This window comes from Aulonocara stuartgranti, assembly GCF_965226115.1.
Source record: "Aulonocara stuartgranti genome assembly, chromosome: 10".
Classification (NCBI taxonomy): domain Eukaryota; kingdom Metazoa; phylum Chordata; class Actinopteri; order Cichliformes; family Cichlidae; genus Aulonocara; species Aulonocara stuartgranti.
This window is the reverse complement of record NC_138946.1, coordinates 4,502,854-4,527,707: the sequence shown is the minus strand read 5'-3', so window position 1 is coordinate 4,527,707 and position 24,854 is coordinate 4,502,854. Positions and strand designations below refer to the sequence as shown.

At 37.7% G+C, this 24,854-nt stretch overlaps 1 protein-coding gene across 1 annotated transcript in view; it reads right to left on the bottom strand.

The window, feature by feature from the left end:
• Window positions 1-3,280: 3,280 nt before the first annotated feature.
• The window catches only part of LOC309716232 (polypeptide N-acetylgalactosaminyltransferase 10-like), an 88,411-nt gene continuing 66,837 nt past the window's right edge, over window positions 3,281-24,854 (bottom strand). The window contains exons 7-14 of the mRNA XM_082549910.1: window positions 20,568-20,685; window positions 12,415-12,522; window positions 10,036-10,257; window positions 8,308-8,424; window positions 6,677-6,826; window positions 5,998-6,232; window positions 4,880-5,095; window positions 3,281-4,795 (exon numbers count right to left, since the gene is read on the bottom strand). Of these exons, the coding sequence (XP_082406036.1) occupies window positions 6,068-6,232; window positions 6,677-6,826; window positions 8,308-8,424; window positions 10,036-10,257; window positions 12,415-12,522; window positions 20,568-20,685 (880 nt within the window). The 3' untranslated portion in view covers window positions 3,281-4,795; window positions 4,880-5,095; window positions 5,998-6,067. The remainder of the gene's footprint in view (window positions 4,796-4,879; window positions 5,096-5,997; window positions 6,233-6,676; window positions 6,827-8,307; window positions 8,425-10,035; window positions 10,258-12,414; window positions 12,523-20,567; window positions 20,686-24,854) is intronic.

Sequence of the window (24,854 nt, the reverse complement as noted above, 5' to 3'; positions counted from 1 at the left end):
GGTTTATGAAAATATAACAACAGGCATTTAACTGCGTGACTGCGCTTCAGACAGATGAGGAAAAAAGAACAAAAAGAAAAGCTTTACCCGGAAGAGGTGATGATGATGAAGAAGGTGTAACACTAATTCTGACTGTATCATATCAAAAGTTGTACTTTAAATGTTTCTGCCAATGACTGTTCCTTTGATTGTTCAGCAATCCACCAACGCAAGACATTTCTATGATTATGTGAGAGACACATTCTGGCTTTCATTCAACCATGCACATAAAATAAACTTGGTTTTGGCTTTGTGACAACCGGACGAAAATAGATCCTCTCTTAATATGCAATTAACAAGCAGTTTGTTTTCATTCGGTGTCACATCACCTAAAAAAGCTTTAAGGATGAAACTAATATGTGCTTTTTTGTGTTCCAAACAGTCAAGCTTGTGGAGGATTTGGCTCAAAAACATCGCCACCAGGTCTCTGGTGGCCTGCCACTGCGACACTACAGTCATGACTTTCCATTTGTGTGTGACAGCGGGGCCATTAATAGCAGCAAAGCCCTGTGGGGAAGCAAGTTAGCTGTAATTATTCAGCTATGAGCAGAACTGGTCTGTCACACTTTCCACAGCTCCCTCGTGGAGCAAATCTTAGGCAAGGAGGAGATTTGGGATATTGCAGTCACACTAGACGGAAGTGTTTCCCCACAGAGTAAAACTGCACTTTCGTAAGGGATCATTGCAAGTTTCACTCAAGACTCTCTAAAAGCTTTATCTCCTACATGTGATTAATACATTTATTACCCTGGTTAATACACATCAAAATAAATGCTCCTGACCTAGTTCTGCAAATATATTATCAAGATTGACAAGATATATCTCGACTCTAAAGGAGAAAAATGGTCCTATTCTTTCATCACATTTTTGTTTTAGGGTTTGTCTCTAGCTTGCATCTTTACATTTCATGCTGTGCACTATTCATATCACACATCATCAAAAAGCAGTGAGAGCAATTGCAGGGTTATAATATGATAGAGGTGAATGTGAAGCTGAATGTGCTACTGGTTCAAAAGAGTGCATTATAGCTCCAGAATAAGTGGCTGTAAACTTACAAGAAAGATTACTATATTGAAGATTATCTGCCATTTGCTTGTGATTATTTATAGATTTGTGCAGAGTTTGTAATGTCAACATTTCAGTCAGAACAACACCTCTGAAGATAATAAAGGGAATGAAAGTATTTCAAATGCTATTTTCACATGAGAAAGACCAAAGAGCTTGTCCACTATTTTGTGAAGGTAAGATTGATTACATGGCAAAACAATATAGATTTAACTGATCATTAAAGAAAGACAAAGGACAAATTCAAAGACATATCCCTTCTGACTCGGTCTAAGATATGATAGCACTACCTCTGTAAAACAAAATAGATTTTAACTGGCACTGAGAAATATGAACATATTACTCCAGTATCAGCAAATTTATAGTGGCTGCCTGTTCCATTTTGTATTGATCTTAAAATCTTACTAAGCTTTAAATAGCCATGTTCTGATTTTTATGAAGAACTTGTTAGTCTCCTATATGCCTGGGTGCTTACTTAGATTGGTGCATGGAGTGCTGGTTATTCCAAGGTCTCAGTTCATAAACAAAGGTCAGTATTTAGTTTTTTTATGCTTTTAACAAATCTGATATTTTTTAATAAAGAAAAATGCAAAACATGGCTTCTGTGAAGCCATTCATAACTATCAAGAAAAATGCCACCCACCTGTCTTTTCAGTCATTTTAGATATTGACTGTATAAAAACTAATATTTGTGATGTTTGTCATGTTTTTGTAGCAACAGAATCTTCAATGAACTTAAAAAATAAATAAATAAAACTTCCCTGATTAATCACAGCTGAATTCATCTGCTGGACTCTACAGTATGTGTGTGCTCTAAATTGGTGTAAAAATGTGCATTTTAATATGTCTAATGATGACCATGATATGTTTATTGGATGCTGGGTCTTCAACTCTTCTGCCTAAATTTAAGAATTTGTTCATACTTGTACTGTTTATATGATTCTGCAGCTGCACAAATATGTATTCATGACTGTATTCATGAAGTAAAACTGTTTTGTTTTTTCTCCATGATAAGATAGAATAAGTACATGCTAGAAGTTTAATAATTCATCCTAACTTACTCTCCCATTTCTGCTTCATTTTCATCTCATCAATATTACTCTACCCTCACTGCATGCAAAAATCTCCAGGTTAGGGGTATTTCTGCAGTGGCTTCCACTGTTTGTCTGACCTTGATGGCATTAGACAGCCAATAATTTCTCGGGAACCATACTCAGGTATTGGATTTGCCACTCAGGTTGATGACTCACTCTGTCAATAAAAAAGTGAAAGTGCCGAATGAACTTTGGGCCTCAGCAGCTGCTGTCCTTTGCAGATAATTGTTAGCTTGCTGTGCAGGTTTTATCCCCAGACTGAGCAGAGATGATGAGTTTGCGTGACCTCTGTTTTATCAGATTTCCAATAAGATGTTTTCAGACATATACAGGTGCTGAGTCAAGGATCTGCCTGATCATAGGTTATCCATAGGTTGCCTGTTACTCTAGAGTAGCCGGGAACATATTCTCTCTGTTAAAAAATGACTAGTTTCTCACACAGATTGGGTATATCAATGGTATGATTGTTCCTTTCAGTCATATAGTTTGTGCAACAATGTTTGCATATTATTTTGGGACATATTTGAATTTATCCAACAGGTTGAACACAGTGCTTAGTTTTGAGTTGATTTTTTTCTTCTGTTCATTGTATTTTTATTCAGTTACATGAATGGATTTCTGTTGTTTGTTCTGCCTGTTTTGCATACCATTTATTGGCACCACTGACTGATACGCATTTTATTGACGCACATATTCTGCCTGCAGGCTTGTCTACTAAAAATGACACTCTTATACAACTATACAATTTTCTCATCTCTGCATGCAATTTCTCATGTGTCACATTTGCAAGTAAATTAGTAATCAGCATATGTGTCTTTTATTTCTTTCTTCTCTAAAATGTCATGTTTTTCTGCAGCTGATGGTGGAGACAACTCATCACTATGATAGTTGAGAAAATGGAAGTGAAGCTTCTAACTTAGCCACTGTTGTGATATGATTTATTTCAACCTGAACTATGTGAAATTAAACTAGTGGAAATGGCAAAAGATTTTTTAAAAAGCAATGCAAAAGTGAAACCTTTGCTCCAATTTAAGTTTTAAAAATAGTTTAGTAAGAAAGACAACTTAACTATGTATAGCAGTTATTAAAACCATTTCACAGCTTTATACACAATAAAAACACGCTGATAAACTATAAAAAGAGCAGAGGGTAATAAAACTTACAGTAGAATCATGCGATACACAAGTGCAAAGTCAGTAATAAAATACTGTGTATTTAAGAAAAAAATATTTTAAAAAATAATTAACAATATTTCTTAAAGCTAACTATGTAGCGTGCTTCAGTTCGGCTGGTCATTCCACAACTGCAGAGTCCCTTTTAGTCTCCAAGCATGAGGTGAAAACAGTCAGCAGGTCCTTGCATGAGGATCCCAGGCTGTGCACCAGAGTCCTGAAATCCCGAGATTTTGAATCCAGTTTGCAAGAGTTTCCTAGATGAAGATAGTTATTACTATCGACTAAAAATAGCATATTTTTTGATGATAGAGATCTGAACAGATTTGAGCTCCTGGAAAAAAAATCTATGCAAGAATGTGGACATCATGCACACTCCATGCGGAGAGGTACAAACCCAAAATCTTATGCTGTAAACCACTGTGCTGCCAATTCTGGACCTCTCTGACCGAATGATCTGTAGATGTGTTTATGAAAAAATGGCCGCCCCTCCCTGAGCTTGGTTCTGCTGGAGGTTTCTTCCTGTTAAAAGGGAGTTTTTCCTTCCCACTGTCACCAAAGTGCTTGCTCATAGGGGGTCATTTGATTGTTGGGTTTTTCTCTGTATGTATTATTGTAGGGTCGACCTTACAATATAAAGCGCCTTGAGGTGACTGTTGTTGTGATTTGGCGCTATATAAATAAAATTGAATTGAATTGAATTAAAAGAGTGCACACTGGTTTCTTGCATTTTGTTTAGAAATCAACAATAAAATGATAATGAAACTTTTGGGAGACAGGGCTGTACCCTGAGAATTCCTTTAGCTGTTAGAGAATTGCCAACACATGCAAACAAGCAAAGTGCAACTTCACTTTTGTTTTCTGTAAATGGCATAAATATCTGTTGGTTTACAACTGTTAATCAGTACACATGAGAAAACTGCTTAACCTTGCCTCAGTAGTAGTTTAGCATAGCAGAACATTTAATGAAAATATAATTTTAAAAAAGAAGTTTTTACCTGTAATTTACCAGACAACACAAAATACATTTTGAAATGATGTTCACGTAATATTTAGTTTGTTTATAACATTATACAAAAAAGTTCACTTTAAAGTCTTTGTGCCTTTGAAAAAAGTATATTTTTAGTAAATCTACACACTGTGCAGGATTTTGTCCCTCCTCATTTTCTCAAGTTGTGCCTTTAAAGAACTTGGGGCCGTGAGTAAAAAGATAGCATTGACAAAAATATATAAATAAATGAAATAAAAACTGGATAGCTCATCCATTAAATCCAGCAGTATTGGCATCAGTATCAGTATTTTTACCGCAGTCAAATTAAGTTTTTTCCTCTTATACATTTTTGAGGTCCAAGTCTTCCATCTTTAAAAGCTCCACATTTTCAGGGTTTCCACAAGGCAGTCAGGTCTCACCATCGTTCTCCCATCCTGACGATAAACAGAATCAAAATATTATCAAAATCACAGATTTTATAATAGGCATTTTAAAATGAACTGTGTCTTTGCACTCACTGAGCGTTTCGGGTGCTGGTGCTCAGGCAAGCATGTCCTTCTTTTATCTCCTTTCCCACGACAAGCTTGCGCTTCATGATTGGATTCTGGATGTCACTGCTTGTGGTCCCACCAGCTCTTCAGCTCTCAGGGACTGCACTAGATCACTGTACCACAGGGTATGTCTGGAAAGCTGTGTCTTATTCACTTGTAGCTTTCATTCATACCTTGACAACACTGAAACAAAGGGAAGATATACAGGTTCCATAAATTCTGAGACCATTATAGCTCTATTTAACAGGCTTACTGGGTAATCCTTAAGGAAGTTAAAAAAAAGGCAAACTAGCAAAACATTAATGATAATCGTAATGGTGGTTTCGTGTCTAGTTTCTTCACCGTTGTTAAATATTATTGAAGTTGCATCAATAAATGTTCATCACATTGGGCGACATGAAATATAAATATTTTTTAAAGGAGTAAACTTCTTTAAAATCAATCATAGGATTAACACACTGCAGGCCACAAAGTCAAAAAGTCACGATTTTTACTTTTAGTGTGAACGGCCATGATTTTGGGTTTGCTTCACACACTTTACAGTTTAACTGTGAAGTTTTGGCAAATGTTTGCAGGCAGATCAGCATCTTCCATGCAAAGTACATAAGACACCAGCATTATGCTAGAGAACAAAGCTATAGCGAAGAGATTTTCGGTACAGCACCGTATCTTTTTGCAACCAATTTCACCTAGGGAATGCCAGCAACCACTTGCAAACTGGTTGGGGAACACACAGGTTCCTTACTGACTGACGGTTGCCCAGGTGCAGCAAGGTCTGTGTGACCAGGGCTTTATGATTTATGAGCATGTTTTCCTTCTGTAGTGAGCCTTGACCCTGTTGCCTTACACCGGTTATGCTGGCTGCAAACATAACTACTGGAAGCAACACATACAACCCTGTATGGTGTTTTATGTTTATCAGCCAGGCAAGGACCACTTTTAACATAAAAGTATACTCTAAAATGTACTACCAATAATTTCACGAGTCTTCAGGCCACTACAGTAACAGTGTGAGAAATTAAAAAGCAAAGTAATTTGTCCATTTCAAAACAAAATCAAACATCTCTTCCCTCAGAAAGACTCACTTGAACAAAGATGACCTTTGAGTCATGATCGTTCTTTTTGGAAGACGTGTCATCTCACTGTTCAGTAAGCTCAGTTGGTGCCCTGGTTGAAGTGCTCCAGCACAGTGGTGTTGGTTCTTTCAAACAACCACAGCTGGCTGAGAGAGGCAGGGTCACACGTGTTCATGAAGACTCGCCGCTCACTCGGACTGCTATCAATACAGCTGTTACTGACGGGATGATACAGACTCTTATCCTGGAGGAAAGATAAACATATACATATTATACAAGAAGCTAACTTCTTCACAGGACATTTATTTCCTTCTTTATACAAAGAGAAAAATCTAATACTCTGTGATTAATACACATTTTAAAGCCTTATACTCCACAACGATTAAACCTATTTCTCAAACTTGTTGGTGTTCTATATGGCATATGTACGCATTACTACCGGCAGGATGTTACACTTTGCTCCTGCAAAATTTAAAGTGTCTATCGACTTTTTACCAGGCACACACTGAAATACTTGACATTTCAATTTTTATTTATTTTTTTATTTTTACTTTGGTGACTTTTTAACAAATATAAAACCTTCCTAAGGCCAGGACAGTTGGAGAGCATTGAATAGGATGAATTAGTAAATACACTAATTTTCTACAAGCAGTGAACTCTAGAATTTCTCTATTTCTGTTCATCATACCTTTCTGTACCGCCAAAGCTGGTTTCCCTTCATGCCGTGACAGTCATACAGGGTGACTGGGCTGCTGTGGGAGATGGCATCAAAGCACAGCTTCCTTGTATGTATGGGGTCACCCACCCGGATATCCTCCCTCCAGCCAAATGTTAACACCTGCAGGGAGCACATCTGAGCTGTAACAACATCTGACTGTCCTTCCTTTGTCTACGTGAAATTTCTACCTTTTTTTCTGTCAGATTGATTTTCTTGTTGAAATTGGGGTTATTATGGTAGTGTTGCAGTGTTACATGGTGTAGAGATAGTAAAGCCGATAAAATAAGCATTTTGGATTTATTTGATTTATACAATAGTTTCTCCACATCAGTGTTCAATCGATCTAGCCCAAATAGTTGGAGGTTACATTTACACTCAGGTCCATAAGTTTGTGGATGATGATACATTTTTTAGTAGTAATGCTGTACAAAACCACAGTACACTTAATCAATTAAGATATACAGTACACATATGAATCACTTCCTTTTGTCACTAAAGTTTTTACTGTCTCACCCATTAAGAGTTCATTTCCTATGATCTGTTACCAAATCCAAGTTCAACATTTGGAATCAAATCCAGTTTTTATTTTTATTGAACTTTTGATATTAAAAGAAAAATGTTTTGCCATCCTAAAACATATGGACTGCACCCTATGACCATACAAGCTGCAAAATGTTATGGATGTGATAACTGTACACATTTGGTCACCACATTCTAATTAGAAGTTTTGAAAAAACAAGCTGTTTTTCCACAGGGAAGCATATCACTTTGCAAAAGTTAGAATGAGGTAACTCATTCTCACTCACTCACTATGTGTTAATAGACCTCTCTGCATTGAATCATATCTGTTATTAACCTCTGTCTCTCTTCCACAGCATGTCTTTATCCTGTTTTCCTTCTCTCACCCCAACCGGTCGCAGCAGATGGCCCCGCCCCTCCCTGAGCCTGGTTCTGCTGGAGGTTTCTTCCTGTTAAAAGGGAGTTTTTCCTTCCCACTGTCGGCGAAGTGCTTGCTCATAGGGGGTCATATGATTGTTGGGTTTTTCTCTGTATCTATGAAGTGCCTTGAGGTGACTTTTGTTGTGATTTGGTGCTATATAAATAAAATTGAATTGAATTGAATTAATAGTACTATTAAAATGTATCTCAATTAAGTGATTAGACTTAATTTTGTACAATTATAGGATAAAAATGACAGGGCCAAATGTAATTCAAATATAACAATTTAAATAATGGGACAAATGATCGTTCTTTTGCAGTATTATTTTGACACCGACGTCTTTTCTCCACCTGTTAATTTTCTTTTTTATTTGCTGTTTGTTTAATTTAGCCCAATTAGGGTTTGGCTAAAAATGAATAGCATGACATTAAAAAGGTCCACTTTCTGTCTGTCTGTTTAGTTTTTTTTTCCTCCTTAATATACCTTGTTGGTAAAAACACACTTTCATTAACATGCTACTAAAGTAAGAAAACAAATGAAAATAATTTACCTGAAAAAAAAACAGCTTGTTAACAACCCATCATGTTGCTAGAACAACATCTCAGAGGCTTTAGGATATGAACTGAAAACCCAATAAGCTCATTTAAGAGGGTGCCCTTACCTGTCCGTGACTCCACCCCACCTCACCACGGCCTTTCACACAGTTCTCCAAGCGGATGGGGCTCCCTGACACAAAGTGTTTGACCTCCATACACATTCCACTGCCCACATTCTGTATCTGAAAAGCACATATATAACTATGATAAACTGACATAAACCAGAAACCCATAAACATGCTGAGATTACAATACACAGTATAATCTCCGCTCTTAGTCCTACACAAGTAAATCCATACACTGACTGTAGTCAGCAGATTGATTTTCAGTTTTATCTTTTTTCTTAAGTTCTTTTTTGTGCACTTCACATGTAAAGGCTTGGAGGCATTTTTTGCCTTCCAGGAGTGTAACTAGGCACCGATAGGAACTGCAGCTTGTTAAAAATACTAAAAAATAGTGTGTTATTGCAAACGTGTTTCATCACTGTTTCTTGTCTTTTTATACCACTGAGAATTCTTTAGCGCGTACCTCAATCCTTTATACCTTTTTAACAATTCTTATCAGTAATCTATTTTTCTTAAATCAAAAAACCCTCAAAACATTACAAGTTGAAACCAGTAGAAACAATTTTCCTGCCTTAAGCTAGTTTTTCGTGAACTTGTTACAGTCACATAATACATTCATGATGAAATTTTACAGTGAAATTATAGATTTTTGTTAAGTCTGTTGAAAATTTCAAACTTTGGTAATCTGTTCCTAAAAGAAATTATTTTTGGCTTTGGCTGATCATAGGATAGGGTAACTAGAGTTGTTCATATTTCCAACAGCTTTACTTCTGTGGCTTCAGTTTGGGTACATTGAGAGCAGAATCTGAATATTGTGAATACACTAATTTTTCTTTCCATGAAATGAGTTAGCAAAAGAGCCCTAAGGCATGAAACATGATTCCCAGACAACAAACAGGGAACTAGAAGATGACGATATTTTCAAAAGAAAGCTGGAAAAATACTTTGACCTTTTCATTACGCAGAGTTAATTTTCATACATTTTGTAATAATTTTCATCTTGATTAGATATAATTATTCATCTTGCTTTTGCCACGAAAATATTCTCTGCAGCACAACTGAAACATGCTCATTAACTGTCTGTTTTCTGATACTAAATGATTTATTTGAGCTACACACCGCAGTATTATATATCTATTTGAATTTATTTATAGCAGCAGAATACAATTTAGCATCCAGGTTCTGAGCTAATTACTTTCAGCAAATAGTTTGCGTACAAAAATTGGTGAGTGATTAGTAAATATTCCCTTTGTGGCTACAGGCGGATGCTCGGCTATTTAAAGGGGAGTTAATGGATTGGAGAAATAGGGAATTTTGCAGCAGATGTCAGAGGCATGTTACACATGTATGACCAAGTGCAGCTGGATGTGACTGTGTGGAGTCATGTTCCTTGAGCCAGCTGGTTACAATTGGGGGCTTGTCCGGGATTCTAAATGAAAAATCAAACACGAAACATACCCTATGCCTGTATAGTCTCTGGAATTATGAAAACACAATGGGAACAAAGTTGGATTCACAGATTTTTTAAAATGTATTTATTATTTTTTATTATGACATCTAACTGCAGACATGTATTCAGTTTAGCGATTCCATATTCATTGTACACACAAAAACCTTTCCAGATGTGTTTTTTCATTTATTTTTTAGTTTGTATCTCTATGCATACATCTATTTATTTAATTTCTCTACATATATGAAAGCAGTTTCATGAACTAATCCAGCTCTTACCTCTCCCCAAGCAGCAGCAGGAGGTTCTACTGGTGGATAGTGTTTGGGAAGATCCCAGGCCACTTCATTCATAAACCACTTAAAGCTTTTACAGTTTAATCGGGTCCTCAGCTCTTTCTGCGCTGTCATGTCACCTGCAGACAGGTGCCGATACTCAGGTCGACGCTGGTACACATACTCTGCGTATTCGTCCATCCAAACTTCTGCTACACGTTTTAGATTCTGAAATCAAGTTAAAAGGAGTTTCACATGGTTGGATTAATTCTTTAAAATTGTTTTTTGTTAGCAGACAATTCAAATTTCACACAATAGGAACCTCTAACACATTATCAATAATGGGAGTCATAAAAAAGGTTTAAGGGTCCACTTATGAGTAATGCAAACTTTAACATTCCCATTCTCTTCAATTTGTTGTGGCTTTATACTTTAATGCAGCGGTCCCCAATCCCCAGGCCTCGGACCGGTACCAGTCCGTGAGTCGTTTGGTACCGAGCCGCGACAGTTGAGGCTCAGGTGTGAAATGTATGGTTTTCAGGGTTTTTAACAGTTTTCAGCATTATTTTGTTATCGTTTTTATTGCTAACTCGGTTTTCCTCCATCTTTTCACGTGTGTTATGAATAAACCTTCTTTTTTTTTTGGTACTAGTTTTATTTTGTTGTATTTATCCGCAACACCTTAAAGGCCGGTCCTTGAAAATATTGTCGGGCATAAACCGGTCCGTGGCACAGAAAAGGCTGGGAACCACTGCTTTAATGCATCAACTATGTGTTGTGTCAATGGATTCTGAAGCTGTCTGTGTTTCCACCTGCAAACAAGTACCCTAGTATAGGTCCTTTAGTTCCTGACAGTGAGACCAATTATATGGAGAGCTGCCATGGACTGGTGTGAACTATGTTTACCTAGTATGCTGGGTTTTTTTTTTACTGTATATTTGTCTCTAGGAATCTGCCAAGACAACGGCATTTTATTGCTGCCGTTTTTGACCATTGTATTTGAGCTACATATATTGAAACTGACCTATAGAGTGCTCTCTTTGATTCAGCTTTGATTGAAATGATACCTCAACAAACGGGAAAAAAAGAACTATCCGCTTTTATGTAAAGGGTCAGGTGATTCAGGGACATCAACATTTCAATGAAGCTAAGTTAGAGACTGTTCCTCAGAAAAACAAAACAAAGCCAGTTACTTTCAGCTACACACTGAGCTATACCGAGCCATGTTTCAGGCTGAGAGCAGAGGCATACATAATGAATGGTGTTTGGCTACACCTCAGATGATTAAGCACTTTTAGACAATTTCCTATTCTGTGTAGGTGCTGAAAAAAAAATAACAAAAGAACTTAAGCTCATTCTTCACAGTAGCACCTGGAAAGGCTATAAGTTGTAGATAGTGGATACCCTGCATATTTCGGCCTCTTGCCTGGTGGTCTTTTATGAGTGAATGCTGAGCAGACTGTAAAGTACACTGAGATGAAAGAGTAGTGTACTTAGCAGAGGATGCAGAAAATACAAACCCTGCACCACTCTGTGTGTGCATGCAAATGTATAGCATGTGTGTTTACATGCAGGGTTAATGTATGTTTCTGTTTACTTGTTTATTGGGGTTAATTAGCTAAAGGTTCATTTAAAAGGCAGGGATGCATTCAGCTTCACTGCTCAGTGGACTTCAGAGGCACAGAAGTTGCTACAGTGTGTGTGTGTGTGTGTGTGTGTGTGTGTGTGTGTGTGTGTGTGTGTGTGTGTGTGTGTGTTTGTACTTTTATGAATACACACTTACACATACACATATCTACTAAAAACATCCCATCTTCCATATAACGTCATAATTAGCAGAGATCCAAAAATCATGTTTCTGTATTGCTTTTAAACCCTGAGTGTGAATACAACAAAACACTAGTTTGTCAAAAATCTGTTTACCTAAATGTTTACTCTTGTTTGAAGCATGCTGGTTGACAGTTAATCATTCATTCCTTATTAAAAATCTTACTGGCAACAATAAGAATTTTTTTAAAGGGTAGGGGGTGGTGAGTGTGAGCAAGCATGTGATGGGATGCACCATAATCCAGATTGAATACTCCTTCTAGTACTCCTTAGGATATTATAGCATTATACTACCATATACTACTGTAATTCAGTAAAATCAGAATTATTAGTCTTTTAAAAAATGAAAAAAGGAGCTCCTGGAATGGAAAAAAGGATTTTCTTTAATTGATCAGGCTTTTTATCTCATTGACTAGTTCTCTACTAGTTTATAGAATACAATAAATTGTTGCTCTATGACTTAAATGTATCAGAAGTAATGTTAGAGCCTGTGTATTTTGCTTTTATAGTATGCAGAAAATCCATCACTGATCCACTGCACATAGTGAGAAGAATTACCTTTGCCAAGCTGATCCCACCAGGCACTTTGTAGGGGACATACTTCCTATAGATGTGTCCTACCCTGGAGCAAGGGATGTCCTCCATCCGACCACCACACATCCACAGCTTCAGAGACACAAAGAGAGGGAAAGAATACTTTCATCTGATGAATCTTTATGGTGTTTAGAAGCTTTGCTCTTTAAGATTCAAAGAGATGCACAAAGGTAAAGCAAGGTGAAGGAAGGAGATGACGACAGAGATGAGCAGAAGACTGATGGCTGAGCAGAAGGAGGAATAAGGTACAGTGATTCGAAGAGGCTTATAAATCCTGGGAGACCAACAGGAGAGAGAAGATGTAATAAAGATGAGAGGACAGAGCAGAGGAGGCAGGGGGCACAAAAACAAATTATGCCAAGATGGTGACCTGACTTCACCTAAGAAGGAGGACCAGATGAGAAAAGGTCTTTCTGACAAATCACTGATACAATGCTTATGTTACGACACTATTAGAATATTGTTGGTATTCAAAAAACACAACTGGTTTACTAAAACTTCTGCCGTTTTATGGGAAAACAACATTTTTGTTACTTTTTTAATAGCTTTTAAGTACCTTTGTCTGAAGTGTTGTCTGAAGCAAAAACAAAGCATCATTGCTTCTTCTTCTTTTTAGCTGTCTATCTGACATAACAGAGACATTCAACAGTGTGTCTTCATTTTAATCCTCCAGCAATAACAAAGGCAACTGTGATGATTTGCTTACTTGGCTTTCAATGAGGAAAACAGACCATGAGAAGAAAGGGAGGCTATGAAAGGGGCGAGAAATAAAAGAAAGACTTAAATACAGCAGGCAGGATGGAAAATGGGTTTTGTTTTAGCAAAACTAAATGAATAGAAATGAGAAGCTCATTTGAAACATAAGTAAATACTATCAACACAAGTTTGAAGACAGCCAAAGAGAGAGGCAGAGAGAAAGAGTGGTTTGGTGCTGCTGGTCCTGCAAAAAAGTCTGCTAATATGAGACTAAACAGGCTAAACGTGGGGAAAGTTTGACAACTTAGACATGAGCGAAGGAAAAGAACATGTTTTATACATCACTTCTAGTTATACAGACATACATTTCATTAGTTTGCGTTTTTTAAATCGTTGAAGGATCGCGGCAAACCCTTTGAATGAACTGAGCCGATCTCTAACTGTAAACCTATTACTACACAGCAGTTCATATGTAGATGTGTAGATACAAAGAATTTTTTTTCTGTAGTTTCCTGAGATGTGTGGCTCAGTGGCTCCCACCCTGCAGAGATGATAACATTGAAACTATAGAGGAACGTAGAGCAGATTGCATCTCAAATGCTGAAGACTGAAATATCAGCTAGTTGTCCTTCCAAGTCATCAAGTGCTGTCAATTCATCAAACCCACAGGCATCTCAAAGATATGCACAGTGTCCTTTGGCACTGAGTTATGGTATTACTCAGACATGTCTCAGTAGCAACATGTCACATATGGATGCTTCTAAAGAATCTCTTGCTGTTACATTTAAATGAACTATTTAATGGATTTTTTCAAAGTTAATGTTAATGCTGCTAAGGTGTTTATGTAATAAACAAAAAGCTGATCTTTTCTTAAACCTAGCCAGCAACTTATGGGGAAGTGAAAACTAAACTTTTAAGCAAATCAAAATAAAACAGAGCAAAAACAGAATTACCTTTGCTGGTGGATCAAAGCACCATGTGCAAATCTGAGATTCTGCCAGATGTTTTTATTGTTGCACAGCTTTTCATATGGCCTGGTCTAGAACCAAAATCAATAAGCTAGCATACACAAACTGTAGATTATGTGAGGAAAAACATTTTTCGAAATGTGGATTTTGAAGTGACCTCACTCTCACCTTATGATTATGAGTTTTTTATTTTTTGTCCTGTCTACATCCCCTCACCCACAACTGGTCACAGCAGATGGCTGCCCCTCCCTGAGCCTGCTGGTGATTTCTTCCTGCCAAAGGGGGGCTTTTCCTTCCCACTGTCGCCACATGCTTGCTCATTGGGGATTGTCTGACTCTGAGGTTTGCAGCTGAATTACTGTACGGTCTTTACCTTGCAAAAAACTGCCTTGAGGCAACTGTTCTTGTGATTTGGTGCCGAACAAATAAAATTTAAGTGAATTTACAGGAGGCAAGGAAAAATAGAAGCCGGTAATTGAATCCCAAATGTTCAAGGAATGTTTAGTGTTTAACTTCAAACAAGTTTGATTATTATTCAAGGATTTTTAGTGATTAAAATACATTAAAAATATTTTTGGTTTCCAATGGATGAATCATTTTCTACGGGCTGCTCTATGAGATTTTTAGCAGTACCTGCATAGCAACACTTTTTTTTTTTCTTCTAGCAGTTTTTAATATCGCTTTTGCAATACAAGTAGATGAAATACCTATCCCGTAGGAACCGCCATAAAGACATGAATCTATTTGTGTTGGGTTTTAACTTTGAGACACTAATGTGTGCCAGTGAATTATTGATATACTTTGAATTATTCTGACAGTCTAAAAATATTAAACTGACAATCTGGTTGGCAACAAAAGGTAAATATTTCAGGTTCTGAAAGCAATTAACATAAACCTTGGCACACATGGCTTGAAAGTTGTATTTTGCTTTTCATTATGAAGACGTTCATTAAACATTAACATGTTTAATTGTTTTGCCAACTGCCGTTTCCAAGGGCAGGAATTAACAGTCAAGCTCAAGCCAAAACATAAAACCTACTCTATGTCAGGTTCAAACTTTAACCTCCTAAGAACCGAACTCTTCCATGGCATGCATTTTTAATCTCTCTTTGATATTTGGGCTGATTGGGACCCAATGAATGTAAAAATAAAGAATTGCCAGATTTTTCTTTTTTCCTAATTTTTGTTTCTAAGAAAAATGAGAGCTACATATGAGGATATTCATATAAAATTTAGATAGAACGGTAGCAGCATAATGTCCTCGTAAGTGGATACCAGGCCCTTGTAGAGCAAAACTGATTGTTTTGGTCTAAATAACCCAAAATGTGATATCCACATATGTGAACGCCAGGTCCTAGGAGGTTAAACACATTTGGGGCTCAAATTTTAATTAAACTTGCAGACTAAGCTTACAGACATTAAAACAATAAGACAAAACCACTGACTATCTAGAAATCTACAAAGAAAAAGCGCTATCAGGCCAGTTAATGTTCCTCTATAGCAGCTCGACTTTCATTAATGAGGCGTGTAATCTCGTCACATGAAAATGTGTTTCACGGTCCAAGTAACATTAAACTCATATATCGTCCAGGCATGAAGTTCTCATGACCCTGTGCTGTTATCACTGTCACTCTAGTACAGCTAGAGTCTCTCTGCTCACATGAGTGTTCACAGCTCAGTTCAAGAAAAGAAACTACAGAACCACTGAATTCACTCCAAATGCATAAATAAAATATGTTGCTGCAAGAAAAAAAATCCAGCACTGACTTAAAGTGCAACAAGAACTTGAGCTGTCTGTACTCGTGTCCAAGAATAAATAAAACATGAATGCATACAGTTTGATTTTCTTCTGTGTTTCAGTGGCCTGGTCATGTGTTTTGCTTCCACTGCATGAATAATAATGATCTAACAAAATGCTCGCAGCACTAAATCTAAAGTCAGTATACAATAGCATCAATTGCATTTTAATGCTCTGGGACTAGAACAACAATCTGAATGGACTGACCTTGTGTGGTTTTTTTTTTCTTTGTTTGTGTGTGTGTGTGTGTGTGTGTGTGTGTGTGTGTGTGTGTGTGTGTGTGTGTGTGTGTGTGTGTGTGTGTGTGTGTCAGTGTTTTCTTTCAACAGGATGTTTTATGAGATGCCTTATGAGTCTGGCGTGACACCTGGACTAGATTTACACTGGATGGCATTACCTTGGCATGCTGAGGAACCTCGGAATAGTCTTTGACTGAGATTTGTCCTTTCACTCACACAGCTTCTTTGTTTTTTAGTTTTTTTTTTAAACCTGCACAGCGTTATAAAAATGGGAGCATCCCGTCTCAGGGTAATGCTGAAAAACTAGTCCAAGCATTTGTTACAACTGTAATCTGCTTGCCCTAAACGCACTCTGAAATGCCTTCACTTGATCCAAAACACTGCAGCAAGAGTCTTAAGAAGACCTAGAAAGAGAGCTAGTTCCCCAACAGAAGCTTCTTGTCAAAACCAGAATCAAGTTAAATTTGCCCAATCTTATCCTGAAAACCTCACAGTGAGCAGACAAAACAGAACATCAGCTTTTGACATTATTCTTCAACCAACTAGAGGCTGGACCAGGGTCACCTGAACTATTACCTTGCAGGCCTACTATAGATTGCTACAGGGCATCCTGAGCACTTCTCCATCTCTTCCTTTCTCTTACTCTCCATCCATTAGCTGTACGTTTTCTCTGTTCCAAAGTTTGAGTTTGTCCTGTTTATTATTTTATTTCTATCTATCACGACGTGTTTCCCCAAAGGGATGAGTTATATTTCTGTCTATATTATAGATCTCATCCCTTGAGTTGACTTTTATTGTGATTTTCTGAAATCACAAGTAAATTTAATTGACCAAAGACCAATATAAAAAAAACTATAATAAGCAGGAAGGGGAAAAATCCACATCAAACATAATATGAGCAAATACATATTATTTGATGATGTTGCCGTGGAAACAAGAACCAGAAAGCCAGTGTACTTTTTATTCTTTCAATAAGATGATTTTATCACAGGCAAGGGTAGAAAAGTTAGTCTGTAGCTGTCTATGTCCATCCAGCGCTAAATCCATAAATATGAAATAACATTCTTTTAAAAACATTTTTTTTTCAATTTATGTTTTTAGAAAAGTTTTACCCTGCCAACTATTTGGAAGTTGGCAAATGTTTTCTTTGAACAAATACCCCTTTTCTGGCTCCATCCATGGAGGTTTAATTATTTCTGCCTCCAGAGCAGCTCTGTCTCCAAATGTTTGCATAAATGAAGCTCGTCCGAAGCAATATAAAGACTCCGCAGTTGGTTTTATGCCTGCACTGTCCCTCTCACCCTCCCTGTGAGGTCACATTGCTTCTGCTCTTTGGGCCTTTATGTTCTGACATTATCTTGGTGTGTGAGCTGGAAATGCTTGGTGTTCCCACACCGCTGTCACCAGGATGGAGCTTTAGATTAACTGTACCACTGAGTAAAGTAATTGTGTTTCACATGCAAGCAGGGCCCGGCTGTCTGTGGGAGCAGCAGTTTGGTTGTAAGGATTAGTAGGAGAGCCTGTTAATCTTCTCACCTCAGGAGACTGGCTGTCTGCACTATATCAGCTAATGGGGATCTTAATAAAAAGGAAACCAAATTGAATATCTGAGCATATAAAGTAGACTTAAGAGGCACAGCAAGGCATGCGCTAATAGGAAAAATTAATAGTGATAATCTTGACCAAAATACTAACCTTGGTAAAGGGTATTATCTTAATGATTACTTAAGTTAGACAGAAAACTGTATTAAAAGCTGTTCTCACCAGGCTCAGCCCTGGGCCATTGATGGCATTAGTCTAGGCCTATCATTTGTTTCACATGCCCGGCTTCTAATCCTCACCTTTTGTTCAGACCTAAAGACACTCAACTGCAGTACAATCCATCATATTATAGTTTTAAAAATGGATTATACTTTTGCATCATGACGCATGGGTATCCAGGTATAGGTGACCTTGGTTTTTGGAATTAATCAGTCATTCAGAAACCGATTTTATTTCCACCCAGACATCTGTACATCAGTTTTCCTCTTCTACATCTTCTTATTTTGTATAGTGTTGTCATTTATGGTAAGCATTGGGCAAATTCCTTCTCTTATATTCACAACTTTATATACCTACAGTGACTTCACCCATTGGTTTCTTGAAATTTAGACCCCAGACGGTTGTTCTTATCATTGTTTTTTGGAGTCAGAAACCAAAAATTTTGACAAATGAGCGCATTGCTATAATCTAATTCTAACCAGTAAACCTTAAGTTAAAAGATAAGGCCAGCACAGAAGCGCTAAAAGAATCATTGTCTGACATGGCCATTTACAGCTGGCTCCAAAAGCAGGTAAGTCTCCCCATTTCAGACTCCCAAGGTACTACACCCAACTCAATCAAGATTAAAAAAAAGCATGTTTACAGCCTGGTACACACAATGTTGAGGATTCTGTAGATGCTTTCACCTTTCATAGAAACTATACAGTGTCTTAGTGTTATTTTTAAAAATTATGGGCATATAAACAGCACAAAAAGGACAGAAATATGTGTTTGGTTGATTATTTCTTTGTAGTAACGGTGCTTCTAATCTGTAACTCACACGAAAACATTGGCGGACTTGTGACAAATGCTGACAAAAGCAATCTGTGACCAGCACGAGGATGAAGTGCCAAGCTGTTGTGGCTGTGAATGTTTCTTCCAGATGCTACTGAGTGAATAAATAAATGAAAACATTTGTAAATTGCCAGTATGTCTTGTTTCTTAAGAGTTCAATAATCCAATCCAGTAAATGACACCCAACAGGAGTCAATAGAATCTTTGATTTGAAGTTTTTCATGGGTGCAACCCACATATTCAAAGCTGCTTCTCAACCCACAAATGCAATTTTCCAAATGAGGTACCATTTAAGGATAATTAGACTGGTGTTAATCAACCAAACACAAATGTCCTTACTTTTGTGCTAAGCTTAGTCAGATGCAGATGTAGTCAAAAGCATAATATATAGTGTATCTAAAGACTATATGTTTTATTAGTTATATTTTTATAATTAAATTGATAAAAATGTGAATGAAAACATGAACAAAATCAAGAGGTCCAGTTCAGTGATTGGTTTACACATTCAATTAACAAGGAAAAGAAAACTGCTTTGATCCCAGGAGGACACAACGACCGAGACTGTCCAAGCCGGGGCTCGAACCGGCAACCTTCCGATTACAAGGCGAACTCCCAACTCTTGAGCCACGATCGCCCCGCTTTAGTCCAATCATCTCCTTGCCCTTGAGCCAATCAGGCTCTGCGTGTGTTCATTTCTTTCTCCCTTTCAAACTCTCATTCATGCAACCCATCTCCACAAGCACCTCAGTCAGAGCTCCGCCCAAGCCTCAGTCTTCATCTTCACCACCACCATCGTAAATCCTGTAACTGCTGGGATTTTGTTCTGCTATGCCATGTGTAATTGAGTCTAATCGCCAAATACGTTAATTTCTATATCTCATGTTCAGTTATTCCAAGTGATTTTTGCTCATGAAAATAAGCTCACTTTACTTCTGTTTCCAAAACAACCAAGTTGGCAGTGATACACAGCTAAATGAAAGCCTCCAAACACAGGACACATCTTTTATAGGCCACAGTCTGTGCTTTGCACCAATTCATCGGTCCTAGTGACCATACTTCTAATAATGCAAACTTTAAGCTTTAATAATAATAATAATAACAACAATAATAACAATAATAATAATAATAATAATAATAATAATAATAATAATGGCTGGACTGGTGTAGTGATTCACTGAGCTGGTGTGAGAAACATACTGATGTTATAAATGTGTGCACAACTATTTGTTCTATCTGGTTCTGAGAAACACAAAGGGATTTTCTGTGTTTCTGTCTTCTTCTACTATGAATCTGATCACAGAAATGTTTGGTGAGAGGAGAAGAACACTCCCGTGGACATCTTCCTACCACCTCCACCACCCCCCTCTGTCAACAGCGTTGACGCTAAAGTAGACATAAAAGTAAATAGGCATTACGAGTGTTTTCAGTGCTGTCTGAGCTTGTTAAGATGTGGCTGAAGCGTGTTTAAAAGAGTTAAAAGGAAACATTAGAAATACACTCTCAGCTTGACCCCCAAAGCCAGAACAAAAACAACTCCCTTGGTCCTTTTGAAAAAAAAAAAGTTTAGTATTTTATAGATTTGCCGGAGGGCAATGAAAGGATTATAACATTGTCTGGGAACACCTTTAATTTGCAGGCAATCTTTTATTTAATTATTTTTTTTTGAACTGATGTAATCATGAAAGGCTAAAACTATGGCAGAGTGGCTCCATACAGAACCATTAACAAACAGGTTACAGGCAAGAATATAATCTGGCTTCACATCCTCAATTTAACATCAAAAACATAATATAATGGATAATATTATCTATACATATTTACCTTAAAGGAGATCTCATACTGCTCTCCTCCCCAGATCTCCAGACCAGTGTCGTATCCTCCCAGCTCCCAGAACCATTTTCTATCCACAGCAAACAGTCCACCTGCCATCACTGGTGACCTAAAAGACCCAATGTAACACAAACAGTCACTGCTTGCGTTGCATTTCGTGAACAGCTTTTACTTAAAACCCCTCACTTATCCATAAAGAGTAGAAGCATCACAGTAATATCAATCCTGCCAAGGACAACATCTAAACAGACAAATCTAACAGCCCTACCTTTTGTGTGAGGCGAAGTGTGGATTTATTCAAAATGACAAACATGTTATCAACAGTGCATATAAATACAGCGCTACTTCAGACCCGTTTCATGAATAATGTGTAGGTTAGTATAGTACTTAAGGTCAGTTAGGGCAGCTTTGTTGAGTAAAATGACATGGTTAAAAGACGTGTATTACACGTGTCAATGCTCTATTTAATGCAAAATACAGTAAATAATGACCAATGTTGGGCAATTAATTATATAGTTACTTCTTCAAAAAAGTAACTGAGTTTTTTCCAGCTGTTTACTTAAAAATGCAGCCAAGACTTTTTTTAAACAAACATTTCAAATTATTTACAGAACAATCAGCTGTTCTGCATCAAGTCTGATGCCACACAAATTAAATCATTTCTGTCCACTATGAGATAAAGGAGAACAACAGCCTGAAACCTGCAGGCCTGACAACAGGAGATGTATCACTGCTGTAACACCTGTAACATTCAGCAGTCGCCTCATTGTTCTGACACACACAACAAAACTATTGACTACACTACACACTAACTACACAAGATTTGCGCTAAACATCACAAATCTCTCACATCTCATTTTTTGATTGGTCGACATGGCACATTTTTCAACCAATAGGAAAGGGTTGGGGTTTTTTTGGTTTTGTTTGTTCTCACAGTGGAGAGTGCTTTCGAGGGTTTTCCTTACTTTTAATGAGCAGCCAGTCACTTACTGACTAACACCGCAAAACAGAATTATTAAAGTTTTAATCTTAATTTCAATTCAGATTAGATTTTTTTTGTGTGCACAACGCAGATTTTCTGTTCGCAGAGACCGTGCCAGCAGTGCGCAAGCACGTGCGCAGCTTAGAGGGAACATTGGCTACAAGTCCAGGTATGGTTATAAAACATACAGGTTGAAAAGGAATACATCCATAAACCTTCTCAGTGCCTAGCAGGTCCATATTCAACATCCTCTATGCATTACATCCACTATCCCTCCTCTGCACATGTCCAGACCAACTCAGCTTCACTTCACTAACGTTGTCTCCAAAGTTCACAACCAGAGCTCTTGCTCTGATAAACTCGTTTCTATTCCTGTCCTAACCCTAACCCACTCCCAACAAAAATCTACCAGCTCCATCTTTAACTGTTACAAAATAACACTTTTTAAAAAAAATGAAACTACATGCTTTGGAAGAAAAAAAAGAGTTGATTGTATAGGAAAACATGCATCCTTCTAATATGAATAAAGTTCAGCATCTAACTTGATAGTGAATTAAATCTACAATGGACAGGTAAAGGAAATTTAATATGCTTGAATGTGGCATTAAAAGTTTTCTTGTGGAGTCTAGAGAAGGTTTTCAACCAGACTGACTCCCTCCTTCACCCTTCAGGCCACCCTTAGAGCAAAATCTACAGCTGCTTTTCTTGCAGTGGTGTTGGTATGTATGTATTCATGGGAATCATGAACTCTGACATTTACACAAGATTTTTTAATGCAAAACTAAGCAACCTAGTCAACAAATTATACACCGGAAATGGAACTGTTAGAAGTATAATGGCTCGAAGCTCACCATCCACCTGCTAACAGAATATAAGGAGAAAATGACAGTTTTGAAACAGCTCCAACAGTGCTTGGACCAAAATCACATAAAGTCTGTTTTTGTGGCCTTGAAGAAAAAAAACATCTAAGCTGGTAATTGCTTTCAATGGTATATGACTTTTGGAAGCAAAAATAAAACGAGTGAGAATATTCAGAGGAATACAGACAGTAAGTCAGAGTGCATGTATTCCAAGTGGCACCCATTTCTCACCAGATAATGAAGATGCTCTGCACAGTACAAAACCAATTAACCCACTATAGCACTGTGGTTTCTGTCTGCTGTGTCAAGATCTGTGCTGCTAAGCGCGAGACTTGTTAGCTGTTATGTGGCTGCTGTACATGATTGTTGCTGCTGCACACCTGAGGCACAAAAACTGGGGCAGCAGGTAGGCACACAAACACAAGAGTACGTCAGATTTCTTGTGAAGAACTTCACCAACTAGATCCGATCTTTAACCCACAACTTTCCACTCAACACCTGACCCCAAATGGTGCAGCACTAAATCAATCAAACACTGAAGCGCATCATTCTCATCTTTCTATCCCCCAAACGAGATGCGGTCCACTTCACTGCAGAAATATCACAGCACACACACTCGCGGGTACACGCAGGTTGTCATAGCTACAAGCTTTTCATCAGGTGGAAATCGGAGGTGAGTGAGCCAGCAGGTAGTCTGCTCTTGCCAAAGTCGTCCCTGAGGAGGATCAATTAAAGGCAAACAGTGCAGCTACTGTACTGTCAGCGGTGAGAAACACTCTAGGGCTTCTCACACCTCGTGAGCAGTGAGCACAGATATGAGTCCCTTGGTGATAACAGCCAGGTTTCTGCAGTTTTCCCTCTTCAAGGGTGAAAATAATTAAATGAATGAATAAGCAGTGATTACAGAAATCTCTGTACTCCTCTCCAACACTGTTTAATGTCTTTAACACATCATAATTACTCTGGGCACACTGTGTCGGGTTTGCCTCTAACACTCGTGCAGCTTGTTTACGGTCCTTCATTTTTAAAATTAAAATAAAAACCATTTGGCGTGATGAAAACATTTATGCTTCCTGTGCCCTCTGTGGGGCACGCTACCCTAAATTAGCACTCACAGCTCCACAATGCACACACATGATAAACGAATGCCTAAGTGCAGTGTAATAAAATTAACAGATTTTCCAATTTACTTTCTCAATGACAGCAATATTAAACGAAATACTGAAAACTTGGTGGTTTACTCGGTCCATCCCTGCTTTGGCCAGCACATCAAGGTCACCTGATGCTTGATGCTTCCTACAAAACACTGGTATGCCTCTTGGGTCTCTAAATTCCCCTTTTGTTGTTTTAATCACAAAAACCTATCAGCATAAGAATATTTTGCCTGGAAACTGTCCCTGCACAATCACTTTTTTGTCCTGGGACATTTGTTGTCTATTGCAATGCTGTCAACCCTCTCTTGTTATGTTAGTTTCAGGCCAAAAACAATCAACTAGATTTTTAAATTGCTGTTTTATCATGTTTTACTTTGTCAGAGGTTTCTTCCTATTAAATGGGTGTTTTTCCTCCCCGTGTTCACCAAGTGTTACAGTCAGGTGGGCCAATGTGTTTGAGGAGCGGATCCAAAAGCATACGTATGGAAGACAAAACAAAAGGGTAACAAAAGGTGAGCCATTTATTTAGGCTGGTAGTAAAACCTAGAAATCAACTGGACAATGGTGAACTAAGGCAAAGACCAAAAGCTAAACTAAACTGGAAAAAGCTAGAGCTAAACATGAAAACTATGGCAAATACATAAACATAAATCTGAACAGGGGCATACCAAGAGCACAAACATGAACTTGAGCAGGAGCATGAAGACACAAGAAAGCCAGAGGGATACAGGGGACTTAAATACACAGGAGGGTAATGAGGGAAGTGAAAACACCCGGGGACAAATGAGCCTGAATGCCAGAGATGAAGTACGACTAAACGCACTAAACATGGAACACCAGACTCTTCACAATAAAACAGGAACAAGAAAGGGACGTAGACAAGACAACATGAGCTTGACAACATGGAACACGCAGACATGAGACACATGACAGACTGCACGGAAAACAGAAAAGACACATAAACAAGGAGACAGAGAAGAAACATAACTACACCAAAACTTAACTAAACACTAAATAGAATAATAACACAAGAACTTCACAATGTAACCACCAGAAATACAAAATAAACTCAAAAAAACAAAATAAACTCAAAATGCTGAGTCGTGGACCCAGCCTCCCACACTAAGTGTTTGGTCAAGCGGAAATTGTTTGGATTCTCTCTGCATTACTTTATATTTGACCTTTAAACAGCCTCGAGTCTCAAAGACTTACATATCATGATTTATCATATCACAGATGATATGATATGATGATACTTTTTAGCCCAATATATAACCAGTCT